At 40.7% G+C, this 27,846-nt stretch overlaps 1 protein-coding gene across 3 annotated transcripts in view; it reads left to right on the plus strand.

The window, feature by feature from the left end:
• The first annotated feature begins 1,607 nt into the window (after positions 1–1,607).
• The window catches only part of LOC133221175 (chromodomain-helicase-DNA-binding protein 9-like), a 101,940-nt gene continuing 75,701 nt past the window's right edge, over positions 1,608–27,846 (plus strand). The window contains exons 1-3 of one of the 3 annotated variants that reach the window (XM_061369879.1): positions 1,608–2,450; positions 3,181–4,687; positions 14,647–14,984. In XM_061369879.1, coding sequence (XP_061225863.1) covers positions 3,278–4,687; positions 14,647–14,984 — 1,748 coding nt within the window. In that variant the 5' untranslated portion in view covers positions 1,608–2,450; positions 3,181–3,277. Of the gene's footprint in view, positions 2,451–3,180; positions 4,688–13,054; positions 13,394–14,646; positions 14,985–27,846 lie in introns of those variants that run through there. The other 2 variants (XM_061369894.1, XM_061369889.1) reach the window with 2 other exon arrangements.

Raw genomic sequence — 27,846 nt, forward strand, 5'->3', positions numbered from 1 at the left:
TAAGTAAAATTTCAAAAATATCTTAATTTGAAAACTTAAAATTACAGCAGTAGTACATGCAAGCTGCTTTTGCAGATTAAGAGGAACAAGAATAATGCATTTTTTTATATGCTGTTTGTAATTGAAAATGTAGTTTTAGACCATAGAATGTACAACATTGTTTTTAAATTAAAAACATGGGTTGAGCAGAAATTAGTATTTTTTCCATTCACTTGGACTTGTAAGGTCCATTTTAATACCATTTCTCTTGTTCTAACACTTTGGTTTAAATTTTTAGTTTAAAATAGATGTCTTAAGGTTAAGAACTAGTAGATTAAAGAAAGCAGAGGTGTTCAGTTGACCAGATGAAAAAAAATCCGAGAGCTGGAAGATGTTTCTGTTCTGATTCAGGTATGTTTGCAGAGTAACTTAATACTTGGAGAAAATGCTGTATTTTGTGCAACCCGGTTCCCCATTCTGATTAAGATGCTGCTCTAGTGGGAGCTTATTTTCCATGAGAAGTATTTTGGAACTGGTACTGCAAAACACTGGCTGCCATTGCATTGTTAAGCTTGTAGCTGTCAAGTCATATAGATGAAAATCTTCCAAATGTTTACTTCCTTGAATGGTTTTCTGCCATCTGAAGGTAAAAACATGTCCAAAGTTCAAATTGGTGTGACAGATCTGTTTGTAGAAGAAGGCTGGATAAAAGTGTGTTAAAATATATGGTAGCTGCCATAATTTTCTATATAAGTGGGAGTAAAGACATGGAAAAGAGAATCACTTGCAGAAAGCATGTAAAGGTTCCAAGTCAGAACTGTTTTCTTTTGTTTCATTAAGCTGGCTTTGAGATGGTAGGTTTTGTGTTTCTTTTGTTGTTGGTTGGTTGTGTGTGTATTGGTTGGTTTTTTTTTTTTTTTTTTTTTAAGGAAGGGACAGGAAAATATTAAGTGTGTGCCAATTAAGTTCAGAAATGCATCACAATTTGCCTTCATAAGCCTTCACAATTTGCAAGCTGAGGATCTAATGTCTTTATATACAAGTATAGAAGAAAAATAAAAAAGCACAATTGCTCAATAAATTTGGAAAATGGCTTTGTATGAAAGGCTAGTTTCTCCAAATCAAATATCCTGAAAAATGTGATGGATTTTGTAGATGCTAGAGTAAAAGGCTAGGGGTAAAAGTACTTCTCTGGTCAAAAAACCAAGGTGTCTTTGCAACAGTTGTATTCAGGCTATCTTTAGCTGTATCCTTTCTAGAAGAAGTTTGGGTTGTTTAAGCTTTCTTAACAAATTTATGTTGGTCTAATTGCAAGGTTTCTCATGTATCTAGCGTTCAGGTTTCTTAGTTGGGAAGTTCATCTGTGCTTGGATTCTTGAAGTGAAGCTGGGATCTTCAGGTTATATTTCCTTTTTATACCTACTAAGTTTTGGTTTTTTTCATAGAATCAAAGAATAGTTAGAGTTGGAAAGGACCTTAACATCATAGAGTTCCAACCCCCCAGTCACACTAAACCAGGGCTCTGTCCAACTTTTTTATAAAGCCTTTGCATTTTAAAGAGAGTTTGTATTTCCTTCCCTTTTTTTTTTCTTTTTTCTTCTCCTTATGCTGAAAACAACTACAAAAAATAAAGATCAAAAGTGTTTCTTGGGTTTTGAGCAAAGCAGCAAATTCCTGTGAGGCAAGTTCAGAGTTACAGTGCCATGACTGCAGTGATGTCAGCTGTTTAATGTGCTTTTTCCCATTTTTTACTTATTTTCCCCTCATTTTTTACTGTAGAGGTACATAGTCAATCAGATATGAAGTGTGATACAGGATCCATCTGTCCTTTTTCTGTGTAGCCCAGAAGTTTTATATATCCAAATCCTCAATAAGGTTTATTAGTTTAGTTTAGGCTTTATTCTGACTATGGTCACAACACCTTCAGTGGACTAGGAGTATGAGCAGAACAGGTTTTCATCGCCTTGTTAAAGACTACTTTGTATTTAATAGGTTCAATATGAAAAGAACCTATCTTTCTGGAAAGATCCCATATTCATTCTTAGGAGAATTCATTAATAAAGAATTGCAGTTGAAATGGGGGGGGGGGAGGTGCATGAACATGAGCTTTAGTAATAGGGTCAGTATTTAAGTGCTGTGGCCATTTACTTCTTATAGAAATTGGATATATATATTGACAGGATAAAGGAATGATTATTCCACGAAGATGCTTATTTAAACTGATTGCTGCTCTGTTTGAGAGGTTTACTAGTTACTCGGAGAGGTAAATTATTACGGAGACACATTTTCATTAATTTCTCATTCTGTTTGATTACACTATGAATGTGCAAGTTCTTAAGCTCAAGTTAAACTAACCATCCTTTTCAGCTCCTCTTGCCTGAAATCCCTGAATGCAAACTAATTCATTGGTGATTGCTCAGTGATGCTGTGATTAAATAAAAAAAGGAAATCAACTTGTTTTTCAAAAATAGGTAAGTGTGTAAACTCTGGTGTTGAAACAAAGGTAGTTCTTTTCCTGTGTTTTTCTTTGACTTTATCACTGTATTCATCCTCTTGTCTTGACTTTAGTTCTGTTTTGTCTCTAAGTGAGGTAAAATATAGTTTTTCAAAATCTTACTTAATTTAACTTAAATAGAAGAAATTGAGTATCTCAGCATTTCCTATTGAACTCAAGGCAGTTTTGTTTCAAAATATAGTTTGTAACCTTGTTAAGTTTCTTGTTTAAACATACAGAATTGTGTATATTTTGTGTACACAATGTATGGTATGTATGGTTTCTTCCTACAAACACTTTTTAATTCTGGTTTGCTGAAACCACAATTCTGTTACAATTTGGTAGTTTTAATGAAAATGGCAAAAGAAACTCTAAAACTTGGGTAACAACAAACTGAATGAAAAACATGAAACCATTACATTTAAAATATTAACTATCACTTTAACTACGTAAGGTACAAAAAGGATACGTGCTGCACAGGGCATCAAGTATAAGCAAAAATAACTTGATTTGTGGTTTAACTAAACTAATGTTATGAACAAAATATCAAACATCTGGAAAAGTATTGGTAAGGGGAAGGAGCAATGAAGCGCAAGCCATGAATGTAATTTTTCTCTTTTATCTTTCTCTCCCCCCCCCCCCCCAATGCCTTAATACTTCGACATGAACATTTCATCACTAATGGATGTTGGCATTCCTTGGATAAGGTGGTGACCACTGGATATCATTTGTTTCTGTTCACTGCAAAGCCCCCAAATTGACTCCATTTGGAGTTGAGAGAAAAAGCAGTACAGACTTATCAAGATGACTGATCCTGTGATGGATTTTTTTGATGATGCCAGTCTTTTTAGTGAGACCTTAGAAGGTTTGTCAGATGATGCCTTTGTTCAACCTGGGCCTGTTTCGCTTGTTGATGAACTGAATTTGGGTGCAGAATTTGAACCTTTGCACATAGACTCATTGAACAATGTGCAAGATGCTCAAAATCAACAAAAGATGAGTGAGTTTGATCAGCTGAATCAGTATGATTCACTGAAACTTCACTCAGTAAATCAGTCTTTCAATAGCCCAGCTGATGGCGTCTTATCACCACACTCTCAATTCAGTTGTTCACCAGTTCATCACCAAAACCAGTCTAATGGGATGTTTCCAAATGTGGCTGATGGTAGTCCTATGTGGGGTCATCAAACTGCCACAACTCTTTCAAATCACAATGGGTCCCCTTTTCACCAAAAAAGCTTTGTAGCACACCATGACTTTGCCTTATTTCAGGCTAATGAGCCACAGCATCAGTGTGCCTCTCTACGGTCGCAACAAAGCAGAAGCAGCACGGGACAAGATGCCCTGAGTCGGACAAAAGACTTCATGGAAGTTAATGTATCTACTTCTCTCGGAGTCAGTGTTAACTGCCCATCTCCAGTTTCTAATCCATCAACTTCACAGCAGCCTCTGTCTGTTCAACAGTTTTCTCGAAGTGCAAGTAATTCAGTGCATTTTTGTGGAAATCAAGAAGGAAATTTTGATGGACAGTCCCCAACTATTACTTCATGTTCTGTTAATAATAGCCAACAATTTTCATCTCCTTTTTCTTACTGTAATAACCACATTTCTCCTACCAGCCTTCTTCAGTCTACAACAGCTCTTTCTACTAGCCAGCAGACACATTCTATCTCCGACTTCACTGGAAGCAATGCCTTTGCATCTCAAACAGGGACCAAGCAAGAAGCAACCGGACACATGCTGAATCCTAATATACCTCTGAACTCTAATGCTTTTCAAATGTTGCATTCTGCACATCCTCAGGGCAACTTCAGTAGTTCAAAACTCTCTCCTGTGAATATTAGTTTTTCAGCTTCTACTGATTCTGTGTCTCAGATAAGCCATTTCACTGACCCAATTGAAAGCAACGGTTTTACATCTTTAGATGAGAACTTACTTCATCAAGTCGACACTCATAATGAACCATTTACAGGACTTGACCCAGATGACCTCCTTCAGGAAGACCTTCTGCCACAGTTTGATGAGTCTGCATTTGTTCAGGATAGCACAAGCCATGTTTTGGAGCATGACCTAGAACACCATATAAGACCACAGCAAATAACACAGTCATCTGGCCTTGTTCAGGCACAGTCTCACAGTCAGATCCATCCCTGGCATTCTTCAGTTTCTAATCAGCATCTACCAGACAGAAGTCATGTAACCTCACAAGGACAGGTATGTAAGGATTTGAGGGTGGGGGCTGAGCTCTTTGTTTTGGTTGATCTGGTGAAATGAATAATAGTTACTGGTGCTTGTGCCAAACCGTGATAACTGAAGTCTCCGAGATGATGTTTTTTTGATCCTAAAGAAGTTCAAGTAACAGCTACTTCAGGGGAACAAAACCCAACTTGTTGATGCAGACCTTGTGTTCTATTGTTTTTTCTTACCATTGCAGAAAACAAGATTTATATGATGTGAAATATTTATTTAGAGAAGATGGTGCTGGTCCTTCTGCTGCTTATATTTCCTAAGTACAGCAGAGAAAATTGGTTGGTTTATGATTTTGATGTAAATACAGTGGCTTATTGTCTTTTAAAGTACTTATAGCAACATATACTTAAGAGCTTTGATAAGGCTTGTGTAGCTCATTTCCTGCAAGAATTGCATTGGTTTTGTTGTTACTAAGTCCTTTGCTTGGTATCTTTGTGCTTATGCTCATTGGCTAAAAATGCAGACTTACTGTTGTTGGTTTTGATGTGATTAGTAATAATAGAAAGCATAAAAGGCTATGCCTATGTTTGATTTTTGTTACTTATGGCTAAACAAAAAACCCTTCTGCAGTTGTTTGTGTAATTTGCACATCTAGTGCAAGTATTAAGCCTTCTATGTGGAGGACAAGATAGCATAAAAATTATATAGTACTTTTTTTAATGGTATGCAAGAGAAACCAACTTTGCAGACAGTGCTTTTCAGGTTATCTGGGAGAAATGACAATGGTGTGAACATTGAAGAGTTTGAAAGACAGTCCTTCAGCCTGTTTCTTAGGAGTGTTTTCTCATAACATTTCAACTTCTGCCTATGGTTATGGAGTGTGCAAGTGTTGATTCCTACCAGTGAAATTTTTTCTCTAAAACTGTGGTGTGACGTTAATGGAAGATATATACAGCTGTGTATTTGAGATCAGTGTGATTAACTGAATGATGCAGTAGATACAATCTGTTGGTTTTGATAAACCTTTCTTATTTTTTAGGTTGGGGAGGGAAGAACAGAGCACAGCCCAAGTAGCTACTTGTCAGTTATCTCTGTAACATAAAGACACATGGTATAGTAGCTACTAGTAAAATGTGATGTTGTTTATTACTGTGTGTACAGTAATGCAGAGGGAGCAGTGCCTGAGTTCCCTGCCAGGAAGTGGAACAGCAGAACTCCAAGCTGTGAACAGTAGTGTTGAGGCTGTTAGTCTCCCATGAGAATACTTGGGGTGAAGGATGAAGAGGAAGTAGATTCCAGGAAAGGTGGGGGATGGGATTGGTTGTGAGAAGCATGTGAGATACAAGCCAGGTGGTAAAAAGTTGGTCTAATAAAATTTTCCAGTGCTGTGACTTATCTGTTGTATTCATCAAAACTATTTAAGACTTACTTCCATCTTGCTTGCATCACCTATAGTGCTTTGTTCTGTAATTAGGAATAGCGGGAAAGTTCTGAGACCTGTGGAGAGTGTTTAAGGTTCTTGGGATTTGGTTTTCATTGTGGTGTGAAAACAAAGTGACTTTGCGGTATTTAAACTTCTTGTTACCTCCCCCCCCCCCCCCCCCCCCCGAACTTTGAAATGAAAGGGACATTGTCGTGGTTTAAAGCCCAGCCAGCAACCCAGAACCGCGCAGCCATTCACTCACTCCCCCTGCTTACTCCCCCCGCTTGCGGAGGGATGGGGAGGAGAATCGAAAGAATGTAACTCCCAAGGGTTGAGATAAGAACAGTCCAGTAACTAAGGTATAACACAAACCACTACTGCTACAACCAATAATAATAATGATAAGGGAAGTAACAAGGGAAGAGAATAAAACAGCTCACCACCCGCCGACTGATACCCACCCTGACCCGAGCAATGATCAAGCCCTTCCGGGTAACTGCCCCCAGTTTATATACTGGGCATGATGTGCTGTGGTATGGAATACCTCTTTGGTTAATTTGGGTCAGGTGTCCTGTCTCTGCTTCCTCCCAGCTTCCCTCCTCCCTGGCAGAGCATGAGACTCAGAAAGTCCTTGGTCAGACTAAACATTACTTAACAAGAATTAAAACCTCTGTGTTATCAGCGTTGTTCCCAGGCTGAAAGTCAAAAACACAGCACTGCACCAGCTACGAAGAAGGAGAAAAATGACTGCTGCTGCTGAACCCAGGACAGTATCCACCCCTTATACCATACTATTCATGTCATGCTCGGTTCCCACTTTTTCAGTATACTGTCACTCTTATATACACACACACACATACACACACACAGAGGGAGAGAGAGATAATTCCTTAGTGCATGGACCAATCCCTATTAAGCTGCTGAGTCCTTCCAGTCCATGAATTTGGGCTCCATCTCTTGTAACAGTCTTTCAAAGCAGGAGAGGCTGTGTGCAGTGTAGGATCATTGACTGAGGATGTTACATTGACTGAGGATTGTTGGGGTGATGGTCAGAGGGAAGTCAGGGCCGGTTGCTGGTGACCTGAAGACATCTAGCTGGTGGGCTATAAAAGTGCTACATAGCAGTCAACAGCATACAATTGAGTTCATTGGCTGTTTTCCCCTAAAATCAAATCCCCTTGAGTTACACATCAGACTTCCCCATCTTCCTGCTTTACCCACCAACTATGTTTGGGTCCCTGAGCAAAAGCAATCTCACAAGTGCGTTTGCCTTTACCTGAAGCAGGAATAACGCAGACTGTCTTTCCCAGCAAATTCTTCATGTGCACCACAGGAACTTTATCCCCTGTTATAGCACTGTAAAGTTCTGACTCGGCTGGGCCAGTCCTGTTGGCAGATCCTCTGGTGTTGGCCAACCAGGTGGCTTTTGGTAAATGTGTATCCCAATGTTTGAAAGTCCCACCACCCATTGCTCTCAGGGTAGTTTTTAACAGCCTGTTGTACTGTTTGATTTTCTCAGAGGCTGGTGCATGGTAGGGGAAGTGATATATCTGCACAATGCCATGTTCTTTGGCCCAAGTGTATATAAGGTTGTTCTGGAAATGACTTCCATTGTCTGACTCAGTTCCCTCTGGGGTGCTGTGTCGCCACATAATCTGTTTCTCAAGGCCCAGGATAGTGTTCCAGGCAGTGGCATGGTGCACAGCATATGTTTCCAGCCATCCGGTTGTTGCTTCCACCACAGTAAGCTCATGAAGCTTGCCTTGGTGGGTTGGTGGGTGTGTGATATAGTCTATCTGCCAGGCCTGCCCATATTTATACTTCAGCCATCATCCTCCATATCAAAGTGGCTTTAACTGCTTGGCTTGCTTAACTGCAGCACGTTTTACATTCGTGAATAACCTGGTCAATGATGTCCATTGTTAAGTCCACTCCTCTCTCACGAGCCTTTCTGTTTATTGCATCTCTGCCCTTATGGCCTGAGGTGTCATGGGCCCACCGGGCAAAAAATAATTCATCCTTTGGTCCTCCATACCAAAGAGGCTTTAACCGTTTGGCTTGTTTAATTGCAGCACATTTCACGCTTGTGAATAACCTGGGCAATAGTGTCCATTGTTAAGTCCACCCCTCGATCACAAGCCTGTCTATATGTTACATCTCTGCCCTGATGGCCTGAAATGTCATGGGCCCACCGGGCAAAAAATAATTCATCCTTATGTTGCCAATCTAAGTCCATCTGAGCCACTTGAATCTTAGTAGCTTTATCCACTTGTTGGTTGTTCTGTTTCTGCTCAGTGGCCTGACTCTTGAGTACATGAGCATCTATGTGGCGTATCTTCACCACCAAGTTCTACCCCTGGGCAACGATATCTTACCACAGTGCAGCAGCCCAGATGGGTTTACCTCTATGTTGCCAGTTGCTCTGCTTCCATTGCTGCAACCACCCCCACAGGGCATTTGCCACTTGAGTCAGTATAGATATAAAGTACTGGCCAATTTTCTTGTTCAGCAATGTCCAAGGCCAGCTGGATGGCTTTTACCTTGGCAAACTGACTTGATTCACCCTCTCCTTCAGCAGTTTCTGCAACTTGTCTCCAAGGACTCCATACAGCTGCCTTTCATCTCCGATGTTTTCCCACAATACGGCAGGAGCCATCAGTAAACAAGGCATACTGCTTTTCACTTTCTGACAGCTGATTATATGGTGGGGCCTCTTCAGCACGCATCACCTCCTCCTCTGGTGACATTCCGAAATCTTTGCTCTCTGGCCAGTCCATGATGACTTCTAGAATGCCTGGACGACTGGGATTTCCTATTCGAGCTCGTTGTGTAATTAGTGCAGCCCATTTACTCCATGTAGCATCAGCTGCATGATGTGTAGAGGAGACCCTGCCTTTGAACATCCAGCCCAGCACAGGTGACCAAGGTGCCAGGAGGAGCCAATCACTTCTGAAGCAGCTCAAACCCCTTCATAGGCTGTCAGTATCACTTTTTCAGTTGGGGTATAGCTGGCCTCAGATTCTCTGTGACCCTGATTCCAAAATCCGAGGGGCCGATCTCGAGTCTCCCCTGGAACTTTCTGCCAGAGGCTCCAGGTAGGACCATTCTCCCTGGCTGTGGTGTAGAGTGCAGTTTTTTACATCTGGCCCTGCCTGGACTGGTCCAAGAGCTACTGCATGAACTATCTCTCATTTTTTTTGTTGAAATGCCTGTTGCTCAGGGCCCCATTTAAAATCATTCTTTTTCCAGGTCACATGATAGAGAGGGCTTACAATCAAACTTTAATTTGGGGTGTGAGTTCTCCAGAACCTCGCAACACCTAAGAGAGCTTGTGTTTCTTTCTTGTTATTTGCTGGAGACGCTGCTGTTATCTTGTTGATCACATCTGTGGGAATCTGGCTTCCTTCTTCCACTGTATCACCCCACACAATAGCATCATCAATGTATTGCAGCTCTCCTGGATCTTGCCCCTGTTCCAGTGCAGTCTGGATCAGTCCATGGCAGATAGTAAGGCTGTGTTTCCACCCCTGGGGCAGTCGGTTCCAAGTGTACTGGACTCTCTTCCAAGGAAAAGCAAACTGTGGCCTTCACTCTGCTACCGAAAGAATTGAGAAAACTGCATTGACGATATCAGTTGTGGCATATCACTTGGCTGCCTTTGACTCCAGTTCATACTGATGTTCTAGCATGTCCAGTATGGCAGCATTCAGTGGTAGTGTGACTTCATTCATGCCACAGTAGTCTACTGTTAGTCTCCACTCTCTGTTAGACTTTTGCACTGGCCATACAGGGCTGTTAAAGTGTGAGGAGGTCCTACTGATCACTCTTTGGCTCTCCAGTCTACGGATCAGCTTTTGGATGTTAATCTGTGAGTCTCGGTTGGTGTGATATTGCCGCCTGTGCAGTGTTGTGGGCACGATTGGCACTTATTGTTCTTTGACCTTCATCAGCCCCACATTGGGCGCTACAAAGTACTGTCATGGTTTAAGCCTGTCTGGTTAACTCAGAACCATACAGCCACTCGCTCACTCCCCCCCACCCCCCTCCTGGATGGATAGATAGGAGAACTGAAAGAATGTATCTCCCATGGGTTGAGGTAAGAACAGTCCAATAACTAAGGTATAACACAAAAGCACCACTGCTACCACCAGTAATAATAATGATAAGGGAAATAACAAGGGGAGAGAATACAGTTGCTCACCACCCACTGACCGATACACAGCCGGACCCGAGCAGCGATCTAGCCCTTCCAGGTAACTGCCTACAGTTTATATACTGGGCATGATGTGCTGTGGTATGGAATGCCTCTTTGGTTAGTTTGGGTCAGGTGTCCTGTCTCTGCTTCCTCCCAGCTTCCCTCCTCCCTGGCAGAGCATGAGACTCAGAAAGTCCTTGGTCAGACCAAACATTACTTAACAGCAGTTAAAACCTCTGTGTTATCAGTGTTGTTCCCAGGCTGAAAGTCAAAAACACAGCATTGCACCAGCTACTGAGAAAGAAAAATTACTTCTACTGCTGAACCCAGGAGAAGTGAAAATATATTTTTTCCAAATCTTTATTTTTTAAATACGTGGCTGTCTCACTCTTTTCTTTGTGCCTTGTCCTATGATTTTGTCAGTTAAGAATTGCTTTCCTACTGCTGGTAGTGGAATAAGTTTGTAAGCAGTTGATGAAAGGATATGCTCCTTCAAAATGTTTGATCTTTGTTCCCTTTCAGTAAGGGGGAGGGGTATTTTTGGCTTGGCAAAAATTTTGTCCTTTTTGTTGTAAATGCTGTTTAGCCTCTCATGTTTTTTTTGGTGTGCATAACTAACTTTATTTTACAGCCACACATTTTTTGGAAGCATAAAGTGATTATCGGAATGAAAGATCTTTGCTGAATTACGTGATTTTTGTTGCTTTGGTTGCTAAATACATGCAGATATTGTCTTCTGTAGTGGTTCTTCTGATCTCAGACATTTGTGTTGTTTTCCAGTTTTGGTTTTTTGTTGCAATGGTGACTTCCTTGAAGGTTTCATTACAGCTTTATTTAGCTTAGAATGGCTGGCTGGTGCCTTCCTGCACCATTTCCATATGGTTAGAAATGTGAGAGCAAAGTTTAAAAAAAAATAAAACTCTTGGTTTTATAACATAGATTATTGTTTGTACAGTGGAGGAGACAACTTAAAAATTGAAGTGCAGAGTAAGAAGCAGAGGGTCAGCCTGAGAAATTAAAACACAGAGTAGCTTTTTCCAGCATACTTGCAATTCCACATTAAGGAAGTCATAATTGTCGAGGAATAAATTGGGAGGCAGCTTTGAGCTCTGTAGTGTAAGAAACTTTTCTTTAAAGAAATAAAATATCTAGGTAGATTATTGCAAAAGAATTATGAAAAAGCCACAATTACTGTATTCCCCAGTTAATTATTAGGTGGAGGCTTTTTTGTTTGTTTCTGGATCAGGAATGTTCAAGGATGTACTAATTTCTTTTAAAAATCCCCAAGCATGCTGGCATTAGTAGTGTTTAGCTTAGAGATGACATTATAACAAGAGTACATTGGGAATATTTTTTTGGTTAGCTGATCTCAAAATGCAAATTATTATGTGATTTAGCACTTTTACTAAGTTATGAAATACTAACCTTAAAAGATAAATCACTGCAATGTATTATAGATGCTATGATGTAGCAGTATCTTGGCTAGAGTCCTCTAAAGTAAAATTAAAATTTAATAATTGTCCTTATGATTAAGATGCATGTTTACAGAAAGATCTTTGAGTTTAAATGGTATTGATAAGAAAATCCATTTAATGTGCTGGTACCACTAGTGTTTGCAATGGCCAATGAACTTCATTTTGAAATTAATCTTAAGTAGAAGTGAAGTTCTGATTAAGCCTAATCTTAATCTTAATATCCTTGCAGTAATTTAAAATTTCTATGGAAAAACAGATATTTATCACAAAAGTATAAGTATGTATTAAGCAAAACAAATCAAATCCTGATCTTCATTCTTCTTTAATGGGTTTCAGAGACTAGAGGTTGTTGCTAGGATGGAGTGATGCTGTCAAAACCTTTTTGTTTTTTAATAAACTTTCAAGAAACCTGGTCATATCTTTTTTTATTTTATTTAATATGTTGACAATACATATTTGAAGACTTGTCTGATCTTTGAGAATAACATTTGAAACCAGCCTTGCGATGGAGAGTTTATCTTCCAGACATGTCTGAGTTCTTCACCACAAAGCTTCCATGGGCTTTAGGCAGAGGGATAAAGCCAAGTTAGATTACAGTAATGAGATTATTCTTAGTAGCTGGTGCAGTGCTGTGTTTTGACTTTAGTCTGAGAACAATGTTGATAACACACTGAATTTTTAGTTGTTGCTAAGTAATGCTTATTCCCATCAAGGACTTTTCAGTCTCGTGCTGTACCAGGGAGGAGGGGCACAGGAATCTGGGCGGAACCAGAGACAGGACACCTGACCCAAACTAGCTAAAGGGGTATTCCATATAACAGCACATCATGCCCAGTATAGAAACTGGGGGGAGTCACCTGGAAGGGCAGATGGCTGTTTGGGTCGGGCTGGGTATTGGTCGGCAGGTGGTGAGCATCACTTGAGTTATTGTGCATCACTTGTGGGTTGTTTTTTTTCTTTTTTTTCCCCTTCCCTTTTCTGTTTCATATTCTCTCCCCTTGTTATTTCCCTTATTACTAGTAGTTGTAGTAGTGGTTTTGTATTATTCCTTAGTTACTGGACTATTCTTATCTAGGTCTGTGGGAGTTACATTCTTTCGATTCTGCTCCTCATCTCACCTGGGCGGGGGGACGGACACTGAGTGAGTGGCTGAGTGGTTCTGAGTTACCGGCTGGGTTTAAACCCACGACAGGGTTAAACTGCAGAGCCTAGTGGAATAATGACGGGTAGCACCATCTGCTGGCCTTCTTCTGCAGAAGGAGTCAGTATTTTTAACGACATCTCTAATATTCATGCTGATGCATTTTGATGCATTCATTTCTTCCCTTGCTTTGTTGAAACCTGGCTCCGTGGTTACGGTGGGTGCTGAGTCCAGCTGTGGCAGCAGGTAGCCCTTCCCACCTGAGGCAGCCGGCTCTGGCACCCGTGGACCTGTGTTCACCCAGGGAGGAATGTGTTGGTAAATCACAATATGTATTTGTGGAGGGTTGTGCATTTCATGGCTGCAGCTCGCTAAATAGGCCGTTTAGCAATCTTCTTTCAATACTTTCCTCTTGAGCACTGCCTGGGGTGCTGAAAAAGCAGAGGGCAAGCCTTTGATGCCAAACATGTCTTCAATGAAGAGGCCAAGAGGAAGGGTAAGTGGAAGCCTGTATGTGTGGGAGGAGGAGGGGTTCTTTGGGCTAAAAGGCTAATGGGATTGAATAACCTTCCTTATTACTGGCTGCTGCTGTGGGAGCTATGCCGCATCGCCATCTTGAGCTGGCTGCTGTGCTCCGGGTCCAATGGTGGCAGCACCCACAGACCCGTGCACTGCCGACCACCCAGGGGGACCCGCTCCTGCCGCCAGGCCCTGCTGCGGGGGAAATGCACCCACCGAGGGTCTCTGAACTTGGCCACAAAATGGCTTTGGAAATCTCCGGTAGCTTTTTTTCATGCTGTAGGCAGAAGCGTATGTACGGGTGAGAACATAACATAACTGTTACCTGCTGGGTTTTGGGTGAGAACATAACTGCTACCTGCTGCGTTTTGGGTGAGAACATAACTATTACCTGCTGGGTTTTGTCTGCGTAAGAAATTGTTCCCATTCTTCGAAGGGGGAGGGGAGGGAAGCAAAAACATGTCTCCTAGCAGTGTTAGAGAGAGGCTGATAACCCAAATGTTGCATTTGTAGTGTTTAAGACTGTTGCATTGATGAAATGCATGGTGATTAAAAACCAGCTAGTAAAGACAAGTTATATTTTCTAAGGCACTGACCATACGTTGATCTAAATGAAAGAAATATTGCTTTCTGATCTTCTTATGAGTATGGGGGCATGTCATTTTAGTTTTGGTTTTGTCTTGTTTGCTTTTTAATTTTGATTCTGTTTGAGTATCTGTTCAGCACTAAGTTTTGTAGCTTTTCCGTCTGCTTTAAGGTAACTGTGATCCTGATATCTTGCCACCAAAGGCAAAATACTGATGCTGTTACCTTTGGGAGTTCTTTGCTTTGTCAGATTTTTGAGAAGAACATTTACCGGAGGTGTGTGTCAAATATATGGAAATGCTGGGAAGGTTAAGGATCGGTTTCTCTAACTACAGAGATAAGGCTGAGAGAATTTTAGAATGATATTTTGTATTGATTTTCGGTACGTGGCTTGGTTGTTGAATACCCACAATTGATTTTGTTATTCTGAAACCCATGCCATTCTGTTGGATCAACAGAATTCCTTCTTTTTTGTGTCTGTGTGAGTCCCTGCCAGTTTAATGTAGTTGGATTTGGGGTTTGTTTCTTTGTTTGTGGGTTTTTTTAAATGCATATCTAGACTGAAAACACTTGCACTTTTTATTTCAGGAAATGTTTATATTCTTATAATAAGGTGATTTTATTTCCTTTTGTCTCCTGCTACAGCCTCTTTTGTCCAAGAAGACTGATGGTTTGGGAGCATATACTAAGTTGCAGAATACCCAGGTGAAGGCAATGTCAGAAAAGCAGCAGAAGAAAAAACTAGATTTGGAAAGTAAACAAGAGAAGGCAAACCGCATAATATCTGAAGCGATTGCAAAAGCAAAAGAGAGAGGAGAGAGAAATATTCCACGAGTAATGAGTCCTGAAAACTTCCCCAGTGTTTCAGCTGAAGGAAAAGAGGAAAAGAAGGGTAGAAAAGTAAAATCCAAACCAAAGGACAAGGAGAGCAAAGAAAAGAAAACTGGTTCCTTATCCAGAATTAAAGAGAAAGCAAAAATTGGGTAAGCAGTTTAAAATGTCATCTTGCTTCCTTTCAGACTGTAAATCCTTGATTAAAATGAAAACTATTTACTGACAATGAAACATTCTCCTCCACTGCCTACACAAAATTCTTCCTGATTAAGTCCATGTGTGAACACTCATTCAGGAACATTAAGAATGCTCTGTTTTCCTTTTATATAAAATTATTTTAGGATGGTCCTTCTGAAAGGAATTATTTTAAATTAATATCCTAAAATATTCTGTACTTACTTTGAAGCATAGACAAGACCAAAGTATCTTTCATCTAGCGTTGTTATTGGTTCTGACTCCAAATTAACTTAATCTATACGCTATGTGCTGTCTTTATCAATTTTGCCATGTATCTTCAGTATGGTGTGCATGATAAACTGCATACGGAGGAACTGTAAGCTAAATGAACTTGTTACCAAGTGAATATTCTTATAGGTATCACATGTATCAAAAGTAAAGTGCATATTGGAAAATATGTATTATAAACACTTCGTCTTTGCTCATATCAGTTTAATTTGCCCTCTTAAATATTTTGCAGACTCATCTGGGTCAAGCTGGGTGGATACTGTGGGGTAAGAAGCTTTGGAAAGGCATTAGGCACTAGAGTGCTCCAAGGGATTGAGTAGGTGGCACGTCTTCAGTTTCTAGAGCTAACCTAATTTTCCTGTATCTAATTTCCACTGTTAAGTATGTCAGAACTTGAAATGGAAATCTTAGCTACAGTCTGATTTTTACTTTTTACAATCCTTTTTTTTTTTTTGTGGTAAGTATTAACTGGCATAGCTCTTCGAATTTAAATCTCATATACATATGTATATTCTCATGTATATGAAGCAGAAATGAATGCTCTTTTAATCATCCCATTTCTGTGTGAGTTTTTTTTTTATTTTTTTCTTTTCTCCCTCCCCCATCAGTGCTTTTCTTACATGTTTGAAGTAAACAACTTCCTTGAAGTTATCCTATAGAATTAAGGTTACTGCTCATCACAATCCTGATTTATTGGCTCTCAAAGTTGTTGCTCTTGATCTTGGACTTTCAGCTTGTCATACCTTATTTACAGCTGGTATTGGCTGTTTTAGTGTTTATCGGCTGGGGGGCCTGGGCTAAGGTTCTTGTTTCACTGTACTTTATGGTGTCAGAGTGTTTGGACAGCTTCTCAGTGTGAAGCGGTGAAACACTGCCAGCAGAATGTCTGGAACAAGACAGAGAAGGAGATTGTACATGAAATGCAGGTGGCTTCTGTGATATCTGCAAGATGGTGGTAGCTTATGCAAAGAACTAGAGAGCCCAGTCAGAACTTTTACATACTATAAAAGGGGATAAAGTTCCTGTGGTGCACATAAAGAATTTCCTGGGAAAGACAGTCTGGGTTATTCCCGCTTCAGGTAAAGGCAAACCCACTTGTGGGATTTCTTTTGCTCAGGCACCCGGACATACTTGGTGGGTAAAGCAGGAAGATGGGGAAGTCTGATACGTACCTCAAGGGGATTTGATTTTAGGGGAAAACAGCCAATGAACTCAGTTGTATGTTGTTGCCTCCTATGTAGCACTTTTATAGCCTGCCATCTAAAGGTCTCCAGGTCACCAGCAACTGGCCCTGACTTCCATCTGACCATCATCTCAACAAAGAAATACTGTCCTCTGTTCAGCAGTAGCAGTCGTTTTTCTCCTTCTTAGTAGCTGGTGTGGTGCTGTGTTTTTGACTTTCAACCTGAGAACAACACTGGTAACATGGTGGTTTTTAGTTGTTGCTCAGTAATGTTAACTCTGACCAAGGGCTTTCTGAGTCATGCTCTGCCAGGGAGGAGGGGAAGCTGGGAGGAAGCAGAGACAGGACACCTGACCCAAACTAGCCAAAGAGGTATTCCATCCCACAGCACATCATGCCCAGTATATAAACTGGGGGCAGTTACCTGGAAAGGCTAGATCGCTGCTCGGGTCAGGCTGAGCATCGGTTGGTGGGTGGTGAGTGGTTGTATTCTCTTTCCTTGTTATTCCCCTTATCATTATTATTACTGCTGGTAGCAGTAGTGGTTTTGTGTTATACCTTAGTAACTGGACTGTTCTTATCTCAACCCTTGGGAGTTACATTCTTTCAATTTTCCTCCACATTCCTCTGGGAGCAGGAGAGGAAGGGGGGGAGTGAGCAAGCAGCTGTGTGGTTCTAGGTTGCTGGCTGAACTTAAACCACGACATAACCCAACACTGCTCTCCCAAAACAAGCACAGCAAATGTGACAGCTCAAGTCTCTAAGGTTGTTCCAGAAATGAGTCCCGTTGTCAGACTCTGTTCTCTCTGGGGTGCCGTGTCACCACAAAATCTGTTTCTTAAGACCCAGGATAGTGTTCCGGGCAGTGGTGTGTGGCACAGCATATGTTTCCAGCCATCTGGTGGTTGCTTCCACCATGGTAAGCAATAAGGCCAAAGAGCATGGCATTGAATGGGTATATCACATCCCCTACCATGTACCAGCCTCTGGGAATATGGAACAGCACAGTGGGCTGTTAAAAACTACACTGAAAGCAATGGGTGGTGGGACTGTCAAACACGAATGCACATTTACCAAAGGCCACCTGGTTGGTCAACACCAGAACAGCTAACAAGTGGATGAAGCTGCTAAGATTGAAGTGGCTCAGATGGACTTAGACTGGCAATGTAAGGCTGAATTATTTTTGGCCCTGTGGGCCCATGACATTTCTGGCCATCAGGGCAGAGATACAACATATAGGTGGGCTCTTGATTGAGGGGTGGACTTAATAATGGGCACTATTGCCCAGGTTATTCACTACTGTGAAACATTTGCTGCAATTAAGCAAGCCAAGTGGTTAAAGCCTCTCTGATATGGAAGACAGTGGCTGAAGTGCAAATATGGGGAGGCCTGGCAGATTGACCCGTCAAGGCAAATATCATGTACCTGAGTCAGGCCACTGAGGAACACCAGTTAAATCCAATAGTCCACCTGCAATCAGAATAAAGGTGGGGAATTTTTCCTGCATCTTGTGAAGCAGAGCTTGAGTCATCTCAATAACAATATATTCAGACAGGAAGCGGCTTGCTAAGGAGTCATTGCTGCCTCTCAGCCGTGGGCATTTGCTGTTTTTGTTTTAGGAGGGCAGTGCTAGGTTATGTTGTGGTTTAAGCCCAGCAGGCAACCCAGAACCACGCAGCTGCTCGTTCACACACCCCCCTTCTCCCTCCCCCCCCCCACTCCCGGAGGGATGGGGAGTAGAATTGAAAGACTGTAACTCCCCCAGGCTGAGATAAGAACAGTCCAGTAACTAAGGTATAACACAAAACCACTACTGCTACCACCAATTATAATAATGATAAGGGAAATTAAAAGGAAAGAGAATACAACTTCTCACTGTTATAAAAATTTATCATAGACAGGGTTTTGGTCCAAATTTAATTTATTTACAATTTATTGAGAGGCAATAAGCAAGCAGCGCTGGGTGCGCAGGGGAGCCTTCACTCCACCAGCAACACACACCGTCTCTTTTGGGTTTTACTCTTTTATACATTATCACGTCTGGTATCTGTGCTCTTTACATCCTGCATACGTATCCTGTTAGGGTATTGTCTGAGTCTATGGTATCCTGTTGTTAGGGTCCTTGTTCTGTTTTCTTGCTTATTCTGCTTTCTTGAAGATTGCCGAATCGTAAGTTCTTCATTCTTCTTCCTTATCTCGTGACCTTTGAGTGACAAATCATCCCTTTGCAAAGAGCTCAATTTGTATAAGCATTGTTGGCACTACCGGACATCTGTTATTTGCTTAAGACTTAGTTCCTATATATTGTGATTACAATCTTCCATAACCATATAGTGGGTGGTTACAGCTGTCTCCCTTTAGGCAATATTCTAAAGGTTACAAAGTGTTCAGAATTTTACAATATAATTCTTATGGCACTTAACTAATGTAAAAAAATGATTATTACATTATTTCTTCTTTCTTCTTATACCAAGTGCAATGCTTACAAGGGTTTCGCTGGCACGAATCATAATTGTATCCCTTACAATTCCCCCATTTGTCTTTTTGTAACATATTGATTCGTGTTTTGTTTTCTAACTTAATAACTGCTTTTTGAGCTGCAGATAATACTGGTGTTATTCCCGCCTTTAATATCATTAGTGAATGAGTTTTACCGTTAGTTGCTGTCTCCGGGTCTAATGGCATAGCTGAGATTTGCATTCCTTGTATTACTGAATGGATTAATTTTATGAAACATGGAATCATGCAAGGCAAAAACAGTAATCCTATTAATGAACAAGCAATTATAAAGCCAATCTTTTTCCACCACGCGCCCCCAAGTAGACCATTCCACCAATTATCATTTAATATTGAGTCCCATCTTTGCACTGGTACATGGGCGATACTTTTTATTTCTTCTGCTATTTGGGTTATTGCTTGTCCATTATCATCTATCTCCAGACAGCACTCCGAGGTATTAAATTTTCCACATATTCCTCCTTCTTCGGCCAGTAGATAATCTAAAGCTAGTCGATTCTGGTAAACCCCAGCCCGTGTTTGAGATAGCTGTTTAGCAATTAATTCCAAGGCTTTTGCAGTTTGATTTGTAATTACTTCTACTACTGCTTGTAGTCGGATAATGCGGTTTAGCATGTATACAGGAGTTCTATAGCCCCAGCTCCCGTCCTGAGCCCAAGTTGCTGGATCATAATATTCTATTATTCTCTGAGGTGGCCATTCCTCTTCTTTCCACCTTTGATCCCCCCCTATTTTTATAAATCTTTTTGTTCGCTCAAGGGTTTCATATAATGGCCTTCCTAACTGATTGCCCTTCTGCTTTGGTAGTAGGAAAAAGGCCGGGTGTATTATACCAATTGTACAAGTTCCTCTCCAAGCCTTTGGTAATTTGTTGTAGGCCTTTTTCCCACATATCCAGAATAAACCGTCGGGGGCCTTCCAGTTGCTTGGTTGTTCTGGTCTTTCCCAAAAAGATCTTAAGTCCGTAATTTCCTGGAATGGGTTAGCTGCAGTTCTATTAGTTGTCTTTCTCCAACACATTGTTTCATTATTTTTACATTGTTGCAACCAATATCCTTTAGGTGGTTTTGGCCACCATTTTTTGCTAATATTTGTTTGTGTGGAGTTGGTGGTTAATATCATCTTACAGGGAGTATGTCCCACAAAATGGGTAAAGTTTTTTCCTTCCCTAGATATACATATTTGACCCAGAACCTGATTGGTTAATACCCACCCTTCAGGTCTCTGTTCGATAGATTTATGTGTATTATTCCATAGAATTAACTGTTGAGGATTCACTCCCTCCCCTCTCCAGGGCCATTGTTCTGTCATCTGGGATCCCCCACAAATCCAGCAATTGGACACATTTAATTCGTTCACTATTCTCTGCATTAGATCTATGTATAAACTTTTCCTAGGGTGGGGAGATCCCACCCACTAATTCTACTCTTAACCTTCTCATATAACTCACTAGGAGATCCTTTCCGGGAAATATCGGTTTTAGGTTGTTTTAGCCTCTCTGTAGCATTTTTTACTAATTCCTCTTTAAATTTATCTTGTACTCCTCCTCCATCAGAGTATCCCCACATTCCTCCTTTAGTAAAACATATATTTTGTTCTTCACGGGGACAACTACCAACTCCGGTTTTTACTCTTCCAGTTCGTGCTCCTAAGTTTGTCGCTACCTACAGGTCTTTACCATCAAATCTGCAAGTTTCCAATTGTTTTGAGTCATAGCATCCGGCATTGATATGAGTGTGATACGCAAACGACCGAATCGTTGTTTGGCCGAATTTAACATTTTGATAACATTTTGAACATGAGTTGGCAATCCCAGATTGGGGAGAGATTATTAGAAAAATTGTTATTACCAAGCCCCACATTCTTTTTACTCCTCTGCCTCCTTCGCCTACCGGGTTGCTTCCGGCAGCGAGGTATATCATCTTCTCGGCAGCAGGGGTATTCTTCAGGGGCACCATATGAATTTTGCCGTTTCTCATGTTGCCTTTTAACAGTCTCCCAATTCTCGGCCTTAACCGCCTTATGGCCAACGGGGACTCGGTTTCGTTTGCGACACGCAGTACTTTTTATGTTTACAAAACTATTGTAAACCTTCTTGAGTTCCGTTCAAAATCTGTTTCACCACCTGCTTCTATTTATTCCTACCCTATTACAAATTTAAGCGGTTTTAACCGTCAAAATTTGTTCAGTCAATATATATCTAAACACAGCTCCTTTGGAGGGTATCTGCTGTAATGATGGTAATACCACCTCTCCTTACAATAACTACATTCAGTATACAGAATAAAAGAGCAGTTACAGTTTTCATGTAGACATCATCAAATATCTGCCTCACACGTGAGTCTCAGCTTCAGTTCACCAGGTAGTGACGTTACTTTCCAGTTGCTCGACTCTATTGCCGGGAGAGGTCCTTTAACTCGAGAGGCATGAGTCCGCCCTTTTTCTGCTGTTCGGATCGCGGTCTCTGTAGTCAGAAGAACAAGAAATGGTCCTTCCCAACGAGGGGTTAAACTACTTTCTTTCCAGCTTTTTATTAGTACCTTGTCCCCGGTTGAATTTTATGTATTGAAAACTCCAAAGGGATACTCTGTGCTAACATTCCCTTATCTAAGTTTTTGCATGTTTTTATTTAGATTAGTAATATAATATTGAATGGTGTCATCCTCCAGCTTAGGATGGTCTATTGGTAATCCCTGAGTGTAGGGCATTCCATATAACATCTCAAAAGGTGAGATTCCGGTGATTGAATTTGGCATAGTTCTAATATTTAATAAGGCCAAGGGAAGACATTTTATCCATGACATTTTAGTTTCAAACATTAGTTTTGATAACTGATGTTTTAAAGTTTGATTCATCCTCTCTACCCTCCCAGAACTCTGGGGATGCCACGGGGTGTGATAATCCCATTGGATTCCTAAAACCGTTATAATACTTTTAAGAATTTTAGAGGTAAAATGAGATCCTTGATCTGAATCTATTACCTTGATCATTCCATATCTAGGAATGATATTTTCAAGTAATTGTTTCACCACTACTTGAGCCGTAGCTCTAGCAGTGGGTATGGCCTCGACCCAATGTGTCAATTGATCTACCATTACTAAAAGATATTTGTATCGTCCTGCTTTTGGTAGTTCGGTAAAATCGACCTGTATCCTTTCAAAAGGTCGGTGGGCCAAAGGTCTTCCCCCTTTTGGAGCTTGTCTCATTTGCTTTTTGTTAACTTTTTGGCAAGTTAGGCACCCCTGGGTCTCTTGCTTCGCTATTTCAAAAATCCCCATACAACCATAGGATTTTAAAAATTGATCAGTGAGTGCTCTTGTTCCCCAATGTGTTTGTTGATGCAGTCTATGCAATATTCTTCTAGCATAACTTTTAGGTAACATCTCCCTCCCATCAGGTAATATCCATTTATTATCTTCTAATTTTGCTCCTAATTTTTCATATTCTTTTATTTCATTTTGAGAGTATATTTTTGGGTCATTTATCTGTTTTTCCTCCTCCTCTACATTTTTAGTAGTTGTTAAAGTCAATAGAGCTGCTCGTTTTGCTTCTTCATCCGCTAAGTTATTCCCTCTGGTCCTGAATTGCAATCCCTTTTGATGCCCTTTAACATGGGTTATAGCAATTGTCTCGGGCCCCCTTATTGCCTGCAATATTTGTTTTATTAATTTCTCATGTATTAATCCTTTTCCTCGAGTATTTATAAACCCTCTTTCTTCCCATAATTTTCCAAAGGTATGTACTATCCCAAAAGCATATTTGGAGTCCGTAAATATAGTTCCTTTCTTATTCTGTAATCTTTTTAATGCTCTCAACAAGGCATATAATTCACATGCTTGTGCTGACCAACTTGCACTTAGAGGACCAGACTCTATTATTTCTCCTGTTTTTCCATGTACAATTGCATATCCTGATTTTCTTTTTCCATTAACCACTCGTGAGGATCTATCCACAAATATTTTTTCTCTCTCCTGGAGTTCTTCTTCTTCTAGATCAGGTCTGATTTTTGTTTGTAACTCGACCATGTCTATACAGTTATGGCCGAGTCCTAAGATTTCTTCCCCTCCTCCGAATAAGAACTGTGCCGGATTTTGAGCTGTTGTAGTTTTTAATTCTAATTCAGGGGAAGAAATCAAAATAGCTTCATATTTCAGTAATCTGTTATCTGTTAACCATCTATCTGCTTTCTGTTGAAGGATCCCTCGAATATCATGGGGGGTATAAACAATTAAGGATCCTTCAAAGGTTACTTTCCTGGCCTCTTCAACTAATAAAGCTACTGCTGCTACTGCCTGTATGCAGGTAGGCCAACCTCTGCTTACAGGGTCTAATAATTTCGAGAAATATCCTACGGGCTTTTTACTTCCTGCCCAATCTTGAGTTAGTACTCCATATGCAGCATGGGTACTTGTATTTACAAATAATTGAAATGGTTTATTCAAATCCGGGAGAGTCAACACAGGAGCTCTCATTAACATATCTTTTAAGTGTTGGAATTTCTCTTCATCTTTTGAGGACCATTTTATTATATTTAATGTGAGTTTTTCATATAAAAATTTTACTTTGTCACTATATTCTTCTATCCATTGTCTACAATAGCCTAATAATCCTAACAGTTGTCGGATCTCTCTCTTTGTTTTTGGAGCAGGTAAGGCTATAATTCCTGCTACTCGGTCTGGGTCTAACTTTTTTCTTCCTTTGCTGATCCAATGTCCCAAATATTTGACCTCAGGTTCTGTAAATTGCAATTTTGACTTTGAGACTTTTAGCCCTTTCTCTCCGAGGAAATTTAATAACTTAATTGTATTCTCCCGGACCTCCTCTTCTTGTTTTCCAGCTATTAGTAAATCATCTACATATTGTAATAATTTTACATCCCCCTCAGGTTTGAAAGATTTAATAAATTTTCTAGAGCTTGTCCAAATAAATTTGGAGATTCAGTAAAGCCCTGAGGTAACACCGTCCATCTCAGTTGTTGTTTTCGACCAGTTTCTGGATCCTCCCATTCAAATGCAAAGAAATCTCTACTTTCTTCGGCTAGAGGACAGGCCCAGAAAGCATCTTTCAGATCAATCACACTATACCAGGTATGTTCTGGTGACACCTGATTCAATAAAGTATATGGGTTTGCTACCACAGGAAATCGGGTCACAGTTCTTCGATTCACTGCCCTTAGATCTTGAACTAATCTATAACTCCCATCTTGTATCCTTATAGGGAGAATTGGGGTATTATGTGGGGACATGCAAGGTTCCAATGTCCTTTTTTGTATTAGGTCTTCAATTACAGGTTTTAAACCCTTTTTTCCTTCTAAGGAAATCGGGTATTGTCTAACTCTAATTGGTTCTTTTGGATTAATTATTTTCACTTTTAATGGTTCAATGTTTAACTTTCCTATTTCACCTGGTTTATGCCAGACTTTTGAGCTTATCCGTCCTTCATCTTTCTCTGTTAATTGATAAAGACTGATTGTTATTGTTCGTTCTTTTACTCCTAAATTTATTCCTAACTTTACAATTAGATCTCAGCCTAATAGATTATATTCTGCTTCTTCTACAACTAAAAAAATCACCTAAACAAATTTTCTTCTCAGATTCAATTTCTATGTTTTTAATGATGGGTACCCTGAAGGGTTCTCTTTTTGCTCCCACCACTAAAGCAGATTCTTTACTTATTCAACATCCCGTAGGGACACTCCGGACTGTAGATCTTTCAGCTCCGATATCGATTAAAAATGTTAATTCTTCTTCCTGGGGACCTATCTTTAATTTTATCAGGGGCTCAGATGATGTTTTTGTCCCCAGGATATACAGCCCCTGACACCCCTATTCTTCCACCTTCAACATTTTCTCATCTCGCATTCGCTTCTTACAATTCTTCTTTATATGTCCTTTCTTGCCGCAATAACAGCATTCTGGTATTTCTCCAGACATGGTCTTAATCTTCCCTCCTTGTTCTATTTGCTTTCTTTTTTGATACCCAGATCCTGAAGTCTTGGGTATTGGTCTAGGCTGTTCTCTTCTTTGAGTTTCTCGGATTGCTGCAACAAATATCTTTGCTTTCGCTTTCTGTTTTTCCTCGTCCCTGCGTACATAAATTTTCTGAGCTTCTCTCAATAGCTCCTGAAGCCCACGATCTTGCCAATCATCTAACTTCTCTAACTTTTTCCTAATATCTCCCCAGGATCTAGCCACAAATTGGGTTTTTAACAGAGCTTCTCCTACTGGGGAAGTGGGATCTACACCTGAATACATTTGAAACGTTTTCCTCAATCTTTCTAACCAATCACTAGGGGACTCATCCTTTTCCTGATGTTCACTGAAAGCTGTATTAATATTTTGTCCCCTTGGAACCACATCTCTAATTCCCTGTATAATCATTCCTCTTAAGTCCACCATATTTTGTCTATCATGGCCATTCTGATTGTTCCAATTTGGATTTTGATTAGGCCATTTTTGTTCTCCCGGAGGTCCCAGCTGGTGCTGCCTTTCCCAATTTCGCATTCCAGCCTGTCTAATCATGGACCTCTCTTCTACAGTAAATAATATTCCTAAGATCGAATGCATTTCTTCCCAGGTATAGATGTTAGGACCTAGGAATTGATCCAATCTTTCGGAAACCCCTAAAGGGTCATCTAATAATCTGCCCATTTCCTTCTTAAAGGATCTCACATCGTTTGCATTCAAGGGCGCTGCCACAAATCCAATACCTCCTACATTCCCTCCCATCGGGACTTCTCGGATGGGTGCCAATGTTATTACCTCCTTCGTTTTATCGTCTTTCTTTGTTCCTACTTTGCTCCTAGTGTGAGCAGAAGGGGGAGAAGGAGGGGGAGCCGACGGGACAGTTCTAGGGTTTAAGAGAGGATGCATATCCTCCTGTTCATCTTCCGAGTCCTGTCCTTGATAAGGGGGTGGCAGATTATCTAGCGGTTCCCAAGATGCTCTGTCTGATTTTCCCCTTCTTGATTTCCTTTCTTTTAGGGGGAATAATGAAACTTTTGCTAATGATCCCTTCCACAAAGCTGCATACTCACTCTCCTCTTAGCTAAAAGGTTCTTTTTTATTTACATATAGATTTAAGGTTTGACATATCCAATCATCAAAAGACCCGAATATTGGCCAATACAAATGATCGGGTCGAATTTCCTCTTTTGTCCACACTTCCATACAGTAATGGACCATTTTTTCCTTACTTTTTCCTTCCTGGGATGGCCATGAGCCCCAGTACTTAATCATTAACCCCAGGGGACTGTCCGGGGGTATATCTGGTAGGTTGCTCCCTGTTTTATTCCTAGGACCTCTCCTTGGATCCTTTCCTGGGTTAGAATTACGACTGTTTTTCTGACCCATTATCTTATTTCGGGGACCTCTACCTGGGCCCCCTACCCGGGTTGAGTTATGGCCAAGACTCTGACCCGTTCCCTGTCGGGTGTATTCCCTTTTGCCCAATCACTATCGCTTCCCTCCTTCAGCGGCCAAGTCCCTCGCGGGAGTTTGGAAACGCGCCTAAAAGAGGTCCACACTCACTTCACGAATCCTGATAACCTAACCTGTATTCTCACAGGTTCGGGGTATCTGGTTCGTGTCTCACCAGGCACATCAGGCACTCTGTTTCACACTCACACATACCCCGACTGTCCTCCCAACCGAACGATACTTACAGTCTGTTGTTCTCGTCCGGATCTTCGTACACAAGAATTATGGGAAAATTTTAAACTGCAGTTCTCCAGGGAGCTCAATTCCTTGGTTATTGCCTCTCTGTCCGTTGATCTCGTGGAACTGCTCAAGACTAAAACCCCCCCGAGCCACAAAATGTGGGGCGCCTCCTCGTAGAGGTTATAGTCCCCAGCAGCCGCACAGAGATCACGTCGGGGTCACCAAATTGTTATAAAAATTTATCATAGACAGGGTTTTGGTCCAAATTTAATTTATTTACAATTTATTGAGAGGCAATAAGCAAGCAGCGCTGGGTGCACAGGGGAGCCTTCACTCCACCAGCAACACACACCGTCTCTTTTGGGTTTTACTCTTTTATACATTATCACATCTGGTATCTGTGCTCTTTACAGCCTGCATACGTATCCTGTTAGGGTATTGTCTGAGTCTATGGTATCCTTTTGTTAGGGTCCTTGTTCTGTTTTCTTGCTTATTCTGCTTTCTTGAAGATTGCTGAATCGTAAGTTCTTCATTCTTCTTCCTTATCTCGTGACCTTTGAGTGACAAATCATCCCTTTGCAAAGAGCTCAATTTGTATAAGCATTGTTGGCACTACTGGACATCTGTTATTTGCTTAAGACTTAGTTCCTATATATTGTGATTACAATCTTGCATAAACATATATTGGGTGGTTACAGCTGTTTCCCTTTAGGCAATATTCTGAAGTTTACAAAGTGTTCAGAATTTTACAATATAATTCTTATGGTACTTAACTAATGTAAAAAAATGATTATTACATTATTTCTTCTTTCTTCTTATACCAAGTGCAATGCTTACAAGGGTTTCTAAGCTGCTGGCACGAATCATAATTGTATCCCTTACATCACCACCCACCAACTGATACCCAGCCTGACCTGAGTAGCGATCTAGCCCTTCTGGGTAACTGCCCCCAGTTTATATACTGAGCATGACATGCTGTGGTATGGAAAACCTCTTCGGCTAGTTTGGGTCAGGTGTCCTGTCTCTGCTTCCTCTCGACTTCCCCTCTTCTCTGGCAGAGCATGAGACTCAGAAAGTCCTTGGTCAGAGTGAAAATTACTTAGCAACAACAAAAGATCAGTGTTATCAGCACTGTTTCCAGGCTGAAAGTCAAAAACGCAGCACTGCACCAGGTACTAAGATTGAGAA

Source organism: Neopsephotus bourkii, unplaced genomic scaffold (genome assembly GCF_033783945.1).
Source record: "Neopsephotus bourkii isolate Nb327-2 ecotype Australia unplaced genomic scaffold, CSIRO-AGI_Nbou_v1 NB_156, whole genome shotgun sequence".
Taxonomy (NCBI): Eukaryota; Metazoa; Chordata; class Aves; order Psittaciformes; family Psittacidae; genus Neopsephotus; species Neopsephotus bourkii.